Raw genomic sequence first — 13,682 nt, 5'->3', positions numbered from 1 at the left:
GTTTTGTTTTGTTTATTTATTTATTTATTTTCTGAGATGGATCTCACTCTGTCACTAGGCTGGAGTGCAGTGGCGCAATCTTGGCTTACTGCAACCTCTCCCTCCTGGGTTCATATGATGCTCCTGCCTCAGCCTCCCGAGTAGCTGGGATTACAGGTGCTGGCCACCATGCCCATCTAATTTTTGTATTTTTAGTAGAGACGGGGTTTCATTATGTTGGCCAGGATGGTCTTGATCTCCTGACCTCGTGATCCACCTGCCTTGGCCTCCCAAAGTGCTGGGATTACAGGTGTGAGCCACTGTGTCCAGCCTCTAAATAGTTTTTAAAGCTCCCCATGGAGGTCTAAAGTGCAGAGCCACTGCCCTAGTTGAGAAACTTTAGCTCCCTTCCAGTGCTAGAATTTTAGAACAAACTGAATTTCCTATTGTTGCATATGAAAGTCTTCATATATTTTATAATTCCTATAAAGTTTAAAATTATGTTTATGCCTTTCTTGATATAGTAAATTGTTTTGTTACTGTCCTTGCATGTTTCTTTTTATGTATTATCTTATACTTTTGCAGTCATGTGCATTTTAGTGAATTTTTGTTTTTGCAGCAGCCTCAAATATTGCATGTAACTCTTAACAATATAATTAAAAAATAAACAACCTGAAAATGGTCTGTTTTATTTTTGTTTTCATTCTAAGAAAACTCTAAATGGCAAACTAGCAACCACACAAGACTCCTCAATTTGAAGGCTATTTTTGAACTAAGTAGCATTTGTAATACTATCTAGTAATTATTTCAATTTAAAATTTGTTAACATTTCATTCTTTCGTTTCCACAAATGGTGTGGTATTTATTTCCATTGATAACCAAATTTTGCAAATGAGAAATACTAGGTATTTTAATATCAGACAAAAACAATGGGTGTGCAGAGACTATATTCCAGTACTTCAGCCTCTCTTGGTGCTTTCTTATTGAAAGATTATGCTTTTGAATTTTGTAGTCACCATGCCCGTGGTGAATCTTTTAAAAAATGGTCAGCTAGATTGCTATATTAAAAGTACAACTTATGCATTGAGATTTTTCTTTTATGATTTCATTTTCTTCTCTGTGTCTTTGTATGCTGGATTGGGACATGATCTTCATATTGCCAATTCTTCCTGATAATGCCTCCTCCATGCATGCTGTTTGGGTCTGGTCATGCTATGCATTATCCATTGCATGTAAGATAAATACTCTTATTTCTGTTTACTTTTTATTATTTTCATTATTTTGACTTTGTTTTGCAGTGAGTTTGTTAAAATTTTAATGCTGATATGATGGTGTTTGTGTGAAGACAATTTATTTCATGGGACATTAAATGGAGCAATTCTGAATAATGTTGTAAACTTTAGAGCATCCTTTTGTTAGGGGTTTTCTAGGTTTCATTTTTTAAACAAAGAAATTAGAAGAATTTTCAACATTGGCTTTTATTTTATTCTTTTAAAATATGCTACATTTCAAATGAGTATTTCCTTTTCAGGCAGTAAGATGTCATCAGTATCTTACCAATACTGGTCAGCATTTTCACCTTTGAAAAATTTAATACTTATTTTCAGTATTCTAGAATCTTCTGATTGTAGTGATAGAGTACTTAAGCAGTGAATTTTTTTTTCAATTGAAGTGCCAGACATGGCTATTTTTTAAAATTTGCCTTTAAGAATGTTCATTTATCAAAAACCATAGGAATCAAAAATTTTCATCTTTAGGTGGAATTACTCTTTGAAGGAAGGCATTTTTGTCAGTAAATACATGCCATGTATACTATGTCATTCAACATCTTGATAAGATATGCTTAATTTTAGTACATTTTTACTTACTGCAACTGCCTTGGGAAGTTTCTTCCTAAAACAGTGCTTAAAATGGTGATAATTTGAACATCTTTTGAAAGAGCCTGTGAGGCTTATATTATTAAAGTTTGAGTGACCTTTGCACTAATCCAGCATAGTTTGCATTTGTTACCAGTATCTAGTTATCAGATTTAGGTAATATTTTAATAAAAATTAAAAATTCAATTTCTAAAATTTTGCAATTATGAAATTACATATACCTATTATGATTTTATTGGTCTAGTAAGCTTTGAAATTTTAGTATGACATGTTACATTACGTAGGAAGTTATAGAGGAATTGACTGTATTTAGTTTATCAAATAGTTCAATGAATCTTCATTTTGCAATTGAGACATTAAAATAATATCATATGAGGTAAATTTGCCAGAATAACAGTATCATTTTATATAATGATATGAATAAATAAGAATCTATCTTATTCCCCAGTGTTCTTTCTTTATTATTATACACCAGCAAGAAGAAGCAATAGGAAATAGTATTCATAGAACCCAGGGGTTATTATCCTAGTAAGACTTTAATTATAATAGCTAATCTTAAAATCTTTATGACAACCACAAATTTTAACTTATACATTCTGATGTCATTTGAATTATTAAAATATAAAATTTCTTAGATTGAAATATATGAAGCAAACTTGCACCTTTTCTTTATTTACTTTCAGAAGGAAGAACAGGTCCAATAGAATGTTTTACTTGGCAAGTGTAGACATAATTTTAAAACATTTTCTCATACACTTATTTTTTTACAAATTTTAAAAGTATGCTTACATGTTGCCATTGTTTTATTACCAAATAAGTTATCCAAATGGCTATATTTTGCCCCTTTCCCATGCTAATTAATGAAAAGAAAGTTGTGAATGGTTCTTCAAAAGTAATGTGCCCAAAGAGCTTGTGAATATAAATGCAGTATCAAATACAGCACTCAAAATGACACTGTCTTCACTTGGTTATTAATTAAGATTTCCTGCACTTAAAGCTCAATCTCTAGCTTTTATATATAAGCTATATATATATAAAATATATATGAAAGAAGATACCTTTATACAATTATTGTATCCTAGGTAAGTAATTTTTGCACAATTTCGTAAATACCCATTAAATTGTTTTATACACAGCATCATTGTATAATGTTACATGTACCTAATTATTATTGTTTTCTGTATAGAACCCCAAATCTCAGGAGCCAGTAACATTGGATTTCCTTGATGCAGAGTTAGAGAATGATATTAAAGTGGAGGTGAGTGGAATCAGTAAGACTAAACAATTCCTCAGGTCAGATGCTGGTATGCACTCATTCTACAAGTATCTGTTGAACGGCTACAATGTGTTAGCTTGTCTGTTTGATACTGTATACACAAAGATGAATGTTCTTTGTTATTAAAATTTTCTAGATCCTAAGTTTTCCTATCCAAAAGATCATATGAAAAGGAATAAATGTTTAAGTTGGGTTTGACCTTAGTCTTCTTTCTCTTCCTAAAGGTAGACATATTTTCACTATTCTAATACAAATGTATCTTGTAAACTTCAGTAAAAATCATAGAGATGGAGGATGTTGTTATAGTGTTGAAAAAAAAGTTGGAAGGAATCCAACCACCCAAACACATAAGGAATAGCATGAGTAGAAGCTGCCATGTTTGCCTTAATACATTTTACTTGGCAATCTATTTTATTTCAAAAGCAAAATTGCATATTTCCTCCTCTGAGAGAGTCTTCCATAATAATGAGAGTATTATATTAATAATAAAAATATTAGAAATATATAATAAATAACATTAAGTATATGATATATGTTAGTCATGGATTCTCAAAAGGCTTGGAAATAGGTATTTTTATTTCAAATTATAATATCTGTTGTACTGATGATACATTTGAGGTACAGAGAGGTCAAATAGTTTCTCTACAGTTCTTCAGCTAATAAGTAGCAGAACTTGGCTCTTGCATTCTAGATTACAGATTTTTAGGATTTTTCCAGATGGATTAACTTCCTTGCAAATGCCGTCATGTTTCTTTTATAACTTGTCACAGTGCATTTCAATTGTAGAACAATAGAATTTAATGATTTATTATAATTACCCTAGACAGTGGCCTTGTGTTAGGGTGTTTAGGTGATTAATAATGTTTGTTGTAAAGTAATTGACATAATAAAGTAGGATAAAGTAATGGGGACAAGCTTGGTGTCTGGACTCTTACTCCAGTGAGTGACCAAAATGATCTTAGATTCTGCAAGCCTCAGTTTCTTCTAAATCAATCAGTAATAGTGATTGAATGAAATAATATATAGGAAGGACTTAGCAAAAGGCCTGGTTCATGGTAAAGTCTTTATTATTTTTGAGCTCCTCATAAGTGCACACTCAACTTACATTAGAAGCTGTTATCTACTCCTTCCTTTAAGACCCAAATATTTGAACTAAATTAGATACATCAAACATTCGTGTTCTTCAAATTCAAGTTATTCCTTTAATCACACCAAGTTTGTTTACTTATCATTTGCAGCTTCCCGAAGCCACATGTAAATCACTGGTTGAGTTATAAAAAATAAGTTGAGGAAACTTCTGAGAATTGCCAGTCGACTGGAATATTTAGTGGATAATGTAATCTTGCACTTTTTTTTTTTTTTTTTTTTTTTGAGGTGGAGTCTCGCTCTGTCGCCCAGGCTGGAGTGCAGTGGCGCAATCTCAGCTCACTGCAACCTCCACCTCCTGGGTTCATGCCATTCTCCTGCCTCAGCTTCCCAAGTAGCTGGGAATACAGGCGCCTGCCACCATGCCTGGCTAATTTTGGCATTTTTAGTAGAAATGGGGTTTCATCATTCTGGCTGGGCTGATCTCGAACTCTCAACCTCAGGCAATTTGCCCGCCTCGGCCTCCCAAAGTGCTGGAATTACAGGCATGAGCCACTGCACCTGGCCGACCTTGCACATTTTTAAGGATTTGGAGTATTCTACTGAAGGAGACTCAACTCTATTATTCTAAATCCAAACAGGTGTTTATAGTTTTCTCTGTCCTTTATTTAGATTTTTTTGGTACCCAGATATAAGAATTACAAACTAAAAAGTGTAAAGAGTCCTCTTAAAAATTTTTTTCTCACATGAAACTCATTGTGTAAGGCAGAAATTTGAAGCATTCCGTGTTATATGTAATTCTGTACATATACATTTCTATGTCTCAATGACTACTTTCCACTCCAATGTGGCTAGCCATAACATAATTGAACATTTTATTAATTACGTTTCAAAAACTACCAACAGGTTGAAAATATTTCATTAAGGGTGTTTTATTATTTTAAAATAATGTAAAATGACTATAATATGGTAACTTAAAAAAATTCCCTGAGAACAACTGCAGATACTGGTAAAACTAACTCCCTATTTTTATTTTATTTGTTCTAAATAAGGTAAAAAACTTGAAAAACTACCATGTTAATAGTCATATTTTGGCAGGTCAGCTTTGTTTCTGGAATAAAGTAGTTGTTTCATTTACTCTTAGATTCGAAATAAGATGATTGATGGGGAAAGTGGAGAAAAAACATTCAGAACTCTGGTTAAATCTCAAGATGAGGTAAGAATTGATTCTAGCTTATTCTTAAATAAAAATTATATCAAGAATAATTGATACTGGTGATTTGTCCTTTTTTTCTATTAATCCACTATTTACTTATAAAACAGGGATATCTCTAGGAAACAATTTTTCTTTTTAAAGCACTTCTTAGCTGGAGGGATATTTTCACTAAGATATATTTTTAACTCTCTTTTTCTTTTTATAAAATACTATTGCTTTAGGTTTCTTGATGTTTTTTTATACATTAACAGTATATTCTTGAAATTATATTTTACATACATATTTTATGAGAAATAGAATACACAATATAATTTTACCATGTTGTTTTACACTATGCCAATGTTACAAAATTGAAGTTAATATTTAATAGCTATATGTTTTATATGATTTGTCTTTTTATTCTAATTATTGAGTTCCACATATTATTTTTATTTTTAGCTTTTTGTTTACTTGTTTCTGGCTTGATTTATCTTCTTTTACTAGTTACACACTTTAAAATTTCCCAGCACTTACATCTGAAATTAAATCCTGTGACAACACAACTCCCCCCACAAATAATTGGTTTATGTCTATTATCATATTGGAGTATATCTATTATCAGTCAGAGGATTATGTCTATTAGTCAGATGTGGAGTACATACAGACATTTATACATTTGAGTATTTGAAAAATGTAAGTCTCAGAAGCTTTTGAACCTGGAAATTTAACTTAAGCTTTTATGTATAACCTATATCCTTTTCCTCACAATCTCATCATTTTTAGATGAATTACATTTCTCCGAAATTCCTCATCAGATCCTTCCCTAGGTGGAAGGTGAGCTAGGATCTGACTATGATCCTTCATTAGCACATGGCCTTTCTCATTTTAATATCATTATGAGTCCCTATTACAGAACGCAAAGGGAGGTATATTTACCTTTCAGTCTTTGTTGAAACTTCAACTCTATTTGCTTAGACTTTTGCACATTCTTTTCTCAGATTACAAAGTAATATTCTATTAACTCCCACTGATATTTTTCTTCCTTCAATTTATTGCAAATTACTTTTTTTGACAAATATTCACCTAAAGACTATATTTTCCTGTCTTAGAATTTTAAAATGTCTCTGATGAACACACTATTGTAAATAGATATAACTGCTAATTTTCAATTACTACATTGCCTTGTACTCCAGATTTCTATGTATATTGGTATTTCAAGAAAAGTTATTATTTATTCTATGAATGACTATAATTTTTATCACTATTCACTATTTTATAGACAATTACAACACTGTGCATACATATTATTCTAATTTTAAGGTGATATCTTTCAAAAGCTCTATCTATATGGTCTATGTAAGGGGTTTGGCAGAGATATTTAGGATGTGATAGTAACCTTCACATTATAGTGTTATTCGGTTTAGCCAAAGTAGCTGAATTCCACAGGCGTAGGTTAGCTATTAACTTTGAAGTTCATTTTTGTGGTGGTTGTAGGAATTATAGAACCTTTCTTGTACCATTTTCCATATTGATGAGCTAGGAATCTCCAGTTTGGCACATTTCACAATGTTTGGCATAATGAGTTGCAAATAATTTGAAATTCCTCACCTAGGAAATGTTTCCCACAGAACCTCTATTTACACCTGATTTATTGAATATTTTTCACTACAATCTGTCTGAAATTAATTTGTAAACTTTTTTTCATGGTCATGTCTTTCATGAGTCTTACTATTCTATAAAAATTATAAGTGTATAGAATAAATGAGAAATTATATGAATCAAATTTTTAATGCACATATGCTAACCCTTATGACACTGTATTTTTATGGATTTTAGTATTACTACTGAAATAAGTTTAAAATAGAATTAGAACTTTTCAACTTAATTTATGCCCAAGTGAATCTGGTTTGTTGGAATCTGAAAATAGTTTGTATTTATTATGCATACTCCATCAACAGTCCTTTGTTTATAACTATATGCTTGGGCTAAAACTAGAATTCATTTGTACTATTTCATGCAGAAAATTTACTGAAAGATGGTAGAATTTAGTAAGGATAAACTTACTGAATAATGACTTTTTTAAGAAGCTAATCTGAGAATACTTTCAAACTTCAAAAGCAGTTGAAAAATAGATTTCTTGACTAAAAAATTAGTAATAATGCTTAAAATTGTCCATTTGACTATTTTATTACAAATTGAAGACTGAACAAGATTATAATTTCTGCTACTGATATTGAAAAAACTTACATTTTTATTTCTCTGTTCTGATACTGTTTTCTGATACTGTATTTTATTTATAACTTGCAGACCAACACTTGCTTGCCCTGTTTTTTTATATGAGTAGTAACAAATATATAAGCATTGTTTCTTCTAATTCTTTTAAGAATATTGCTAGTCCAAAGCCCTCTTCACAACCCTGTTCCCCCCTCCATCTGCCACACATACACCCCACACATGCTCACACACAAACACGCACACATTCATTGTGTAGTTGTCACAAACATGAATTTGGCATTATATATTTTGCCAACTTAAGCACCTTACCTCCTCTTTAACACTTATTTCTTCATCAATAAATTGCAGGATATAAAAGTATATACTCCAGTGGTTGGACTAAGTGACAGAATGACAGGTGCTTAGCATAGTGCCTGATACCAAGAAATACTTCAATACATGTTACTGTTTTGGTGAGAATGATGAAACTCAAAAATAACTAAGCAAATTAAAAATTATACATGTGCCAGCGGCTGAGAGCGGTGGCTCACTCCTGTAATCCTAGCACTTTGGGAGGCCGAGGCGGGTGGATCACGAGGTCAGGAGATCGAGACGGTCCTGGCTAACACAGTGAAACCCCGTCTCTACTAAAAATACAAAAAAAAAAAAAAAAAAAAAAATGAGCCAGGCGTGGTGGCAGGCCCCTGTAGTCCCAGCTACTGGGGAGGCTGAAGCAGGAGAATAGCATGAACCCGGGAGGCGGAGCTTGCAGTGAGCCGAGATCACACCGCTGCACTCCAGCCTGGGTGACAGAGCGAGACTCCGTCTAAAAAAAAAAAAAAAAAAAAAAAAAAATTATACATGTGCCATCGCAATACCTAATGGAAGACAGAATGTATAAAAGATAGAGCCATGCATGAACTTCCTTAGCTCTGTATTTTCTTTCCCTGGTGGGTTTAGGTGTTGTCCTAACCTTCAGTGATACTGAGTAGCCTCTTATGATACCATAATAATGCTATAATAGTGGCTTCATAAAAACAGTCATATGCTAATCATACATTTGGATCTAGACACACTGCATTAATGTCCTGATGTTGCCTATTACTCTTAACATACTTTAGTATGGACATATCTGAGCCTTGTCTAAATACTTCATAGTCCTGTTTCATTATTAAAATTTGTTTTTCAGGAAATACTGTTTTCAATGTTTTGAAGATAATAATTTGGCATAAACTATAAAGATTTTGCACTTACATTTGTTTCTGTGAAAAATTTTGCTAGACACACACAGAAAATAAATAAATATAGAATAAAATAGATCATACCTTTGTAAAGATGAGTATTAAATGACTACAAAATTTATAAGTAAATTCTACGGCTTTACTTTTCGTATATATTCATACAAAATGTAAAGTGATAATAACCACGTTAAACTTCTTTCTAGAGATATATTGACAAAGGAAACAGGACATACACATGGACACCTGTTAATGGCACAGATTACAGGTAATTAACTATATTTTATGTGTATTGTGTATTCCAATGGATTAATATTAAGTCTGCATTTTCACAAGTGAATTTTCATGTGATTTTCACTAGAAAAGTTCCCAACATGAAAACATACTAAACTTATAGACTAATTTTTAAAATGGAAAAGATGGAAAAACTCTAGTAATATAAAATTTAGAAATGAAAACGTATGTGATATAAATATATATATTTTGTATTTTTACATGAGAAATGTTGACAAATACCCATAATAATATGTAGGGTTCACTTTCACTGACTTCCTCTTCTAGTTGTTGTTTAGTTTACATTATGTACATTTGAGCTGAAAACTAACTAAAATATAAAGCTTATCTCATCATTGTGGTATCTGATATAACATGTTTAGTTGATATAATTTACCTCCATGAGTATCAGTTCTGTAATATTCTGATTCCTCCCATTGGCTGGGCTTCAGAAAGCTGGACAGCCTAAAACCTAGTAATCTCTTGGTAATTCTCCATTCTTCAACACTTGCTCAACACTTCCTTCACTTTCTTGCTCTAACTCTCCTCTGAGCTCACTGCTTCCTCTGAGGTCTTTAGAATACTGAGGGTGATATGAGTGTGTCGGCATTACTCATTCTGTTTTGTTTTTTTTTCTTTCTAAAATTCCCATCTTTTGATCTCATGACACCAAACCACACCACCTGCTATTCCTCCTTCTTAACAGTCACGTCCCTCTCATTCCTATAAAGATTTCAACTCCTGGCTCATTGTCACTCTCTCCTACATTCACATAGTTCACTGTTTTTCAAATGATTCCATACCCACACTGGTGTGAAGAAAAATAAAAAATATTTAATAAAATACACTTTAAAAGAAAAAACATAAGCTCAAAATTTTTACTATTATATTTCACAGACAAAATTAGTCTGTTACATTGCTATAAAATTTTCTAAATACTTCTCCCAATTTCTGTATTTTGCTATCATGAGCTTGTAATAGACAGTTTGCAAATTGGCTAGGTCCATGGAAAACACTTTAAGTAGCATTGACAAAGATGATGTTTCTAATACCTGGGCTCTCTTACTTTTGGCCTTCTCTCCTCTAATGATCTTGTCACTCCCCTACCTTAGTCACTGACTCCAAAATCATATTCTGCAGCTCTTACAGTGTCAAGTCTGCAATGCCTTCATAGTCTTTACATGAGAATTTTTCATCCACCTCTCAGGTTACCACATTTTAGCTTTCCATCCTCTCCTGCTAGTAGCCCAACTGCAGTAATGCTTGACTCAAGACATGAAATCCATCAATCCCTTCTCCCTTTTTGCTGTCTTGCCCTCTTTGTGTCCTTGTGCCCTTCTTTATTTAGCAGAAATTCCTTGGGTCTTTCACTGTCTTGTGCACACCACCAACTCCTTTCATCATAGTTGAATTTGGCATACAGCAATTTGGCAAAATACCAGTCCTGGTTAAATTCAAATTATTAGCCATACCACACTGCACCCATACAGCTAAAAGTGACTGAAGTAAAATGCTCACTAGCTGACATATCACCTAAAATTCATGACCTCTAACCTCAAGTGGGCCTTAGTGGTAGCTGGCAGTATCCATAATCCTGTAATTTTAGGACTCTCGTAGATGACTCTTGATCACTTCACTCTCCAAACCTGTAATACTGTCTCATCATTTTCGCTCAGGTGATGAATTTGCTCTCCATTTCACAGAGAAAAATAGAAGTGGTCAGAAAGAACTCCCACTATTAGAGTACATAACTACTTGCATCTGTATCTCCATCTTCTATCACTATTTCTGTTCTCAACACAATCACAAGAAGGATCTTAACCCTTGAGTAGACTGTTTCATTTCTCTACTCAATGCCCACCAGTAAATTTGCTACCTCATTCAGTCTGACACCCGAAGTCTGGCATGGCCATCAGTGGCGTAAATCATTTGACCTTACTCACCGTCAGCTCTGTGAATTTATCTTCCAGATTCTCCACTGAAAAGTCCCTGGTTAAGCCACGCTGTCCTTTTTGCCACACAACATAAACACTGGCACTCATCTGCCTCAGAACTTTTGTATATGAAATTACTTCTGCCTGGAATTACTTTTCCCAAACAGTCACATGCTCATTCCCTCATCTTCCCATCTTTACTTACTTTTCATCTCTTCAGAAAGGCCTTCTCCAACGATCCTATTTAAAATGTATAATGTTTCACCACACTCTATCTCCCTCTTCCACTTCATATTCTCCATAACCCTTATTGACATTTAACATCATGCACACACACGAAACATATATAGAGAAACTTATTTCTACTGATTATCATCTGTTCTCTCACTAGTAAGTTCCAAGAGGGCAGGGATTGTTCCCTGCTTTATTTACTTCTGAATCATCAGCTTGTATGACAGTGGCACATAGTTGGCACTCTACAAATATTCACAGAATTGAAGAATTTCAATTTGGAGAAATGGAAGAATTTTCCAACTGAAGAAATTTTCAATCTGTCTCATCCTTTCAAATTCATATAGTGGTGTACAGAACTTCCATTGCAATATTTAAGTACGGAAGTCTCTTTAACTACATATTAATATACAGTTAATATGTAGGCTGTGGTGAACTCAACTATTTCTCTCCTAATAAAAATCAAACCAACTCCCCAGAACATACACATAAGCTTTTATGGGAGCCTATGTTATTATCATAGGAACTTATCTCCTTTAGTATTCCTAGGATTGCATGTAGAATAGACAGAAGAGGAGAGCATATTGCAAAACACCAGAATGGCCGTTTTAATTATTTTACTTTTTTCTATCAGCTGATTCCTATCTCTAATTTCTAGGCATTTCTTTATACATGCACAATCTTTATGTGTATACACAAGTTACTCTTTTTCCTCCCTCTTCCTTATTGCCACCTTTCAATTTTTGGATTAACTTGTCAAAAGGTGCAAAAAGAGAGGAAATCTTGAAGGTCTGTCTCTTGAGAGATGATTTTATGATAAAACAAAGTATCAGGGCATCGTATGAGAATGCATTCTGTGTCTTTGTTGCTTAGATGAACAAATTCTGAGAAAAACTGGGTTCTTTTGACCCTTACAATGTGATAGTTGGCTCTCCTACAGTTATAAGGACACTTTTGGGGTGTTTTATGTGTCTCACGAATGGCCTCTATGCTCAACCTCTTTTCCGCATGCACCCAGTGATAATACACAGTGTGGGCCGGTGAATGTTCTTTTCTCGAGTTCATGTCACTCTTTGTTGACAAAACTTTTGTCTCCTTCCATTTTCATCATCAAGTTTAATTTGAACTTCCAAGTCTGATAGTCCCTTCACACATTTCTAACCCAATTTATCTGTCCTGTCATTTCTGCCACTTCCATCACCATACATATCACTGTTCTCTGACAAGGCCCCAACTTTCCCACCTTTGCATTTCCTCACACATTCGCTTTCCAAGTCTCCAACTTTGGGCCAGATTAAATCTATTTCCATTGGAAATACTTTTCTGAATCACTGTACAAATTCACAAAGAGCAATTTAGAACAAAATGTTACATCTAAGTTGAAGGAAAAAAACATGATATGTTTTGATTTCATGAATGAGATACAAAATTTTCATCTGGTGATTTCTCTCTTCTTAAGTCTTGATCCAAGTACCATATTTTGAAATGTAATAAATTATTTTAATAGGATGCTTTCTCTTTTTTTAGAGAATAATTTACTTTTATGGAGATAAATGAGTTGAAAAGTGTGTTATAGTCCACTTAACTCAGTTAACCATGTTTCTGTCAGTCACAAAACACTGCCTGGGCTATACTATTCATCTGGTGGCCACTTGCTTTATTAAACTTTAATCTCTGGAAGGAAATAAAGCAGTCTTGGTCTATCAGTTTTATATGGACAGAGACAGCAAACATTGTATATGACAGCACCATTGACTAGGAATGTTGATAAAGATCTTATCTGACTATATGTTGAAAAATTAACTTGGCTTGAGATGGACATAATTAAATTTAGTATAGCTATGTTTTTCTATAGAACGGACTATAGCTATTAATAACAACCAAAGACTTACAGGCCAGCAAAACGCATAGTAGATGTGCCAGTTTTAAAACTTCTGTTTTCTTCCTCATGGGTTTCCACACTATATTTATGGTATATTAGATGTAACCCAAGCTTATACAGTGACACTTTAGCAGTTGTATGATATAATGTTATCGGTTTTAATTAGAAGTTTCTCTTAGCAATAAATGCTGATGGGGCAATAAAAATGTCCTAATTTCCCTTGAGAAGAATTTGTGGGAGACAATCTTCAGTGCTCAGTAATTCTGCTGTACATTTTGTAAATGGCAAGTGAATCATGAAAGGTCATCTTGCTGTCAGAGTGATTGCACTGCTTATTTTAATTTTAATCTCTGCCTCCACTTAAAGGAAGTTACCTATAAAATGAATATAGAAATTTTCATTAAATCTACATAACATTTTATTTCCCTGACCTTTTCCCATAAGGAAAGTCTATGAATTACTTAATAATAGAGAAAGATTTGGGAATTGGAGGTAAC

General features: G+C 33.2%; 1 protein-coding gene across 4 annotated transcripts in view; it reads left to right on the top strand.

The window, feature by feature from the left end:
* CACNA2D1 (calcium voltage-gated channel auxiliary subunit alpha2delta 1) overlaps positions 1–13,682 on the top strand; it is a 497,098-nt gene that overhangs the window by 444,200 nt on the left and 39,216 nt on the right. For 2 of the 4 annotated variants that reach the window (XM_008976325.4, XM_008976323.4), the window contains exons 19-21: positions 3,058–3,114; positions 5,363–5,434; positions 9,072–9,133. In XM_008976325.4, coding sequence (XP_008974573.1) covers positions 3,058–3,114; positions 5,363–5,434; positions 9,072–9,133 — 191 coding nt within the window. Of the gene's footprint in view, positions 1–3,042; positions 3,115–5,362; positions 5,435–9,071; positions 9,134–13,682 lie in introns of all 4 variants that reach the window. The other 2 variants (XM_008976324.4, XM_003822741.5) reach the window with 1 other exon arrangement.

This window comes from Pan paniscus, chromosome 6 (assembly GCF_029289425.2).
Source record: "Pan paniscus chromosome 6, NHGRI_mPanPan1-v2.0_pri, whole genome shotgun sequence".
NCBI lineage: Eukaryota > Metazoa > Chordata > Mammalia > Primates > Hominidae > Pan > Pan paniscus.
The sequence above is the reverse complement of the archived record's forward strand: the minus strand, read 5'-3'. Positions and strand labels throughout refer to the sequence as shown.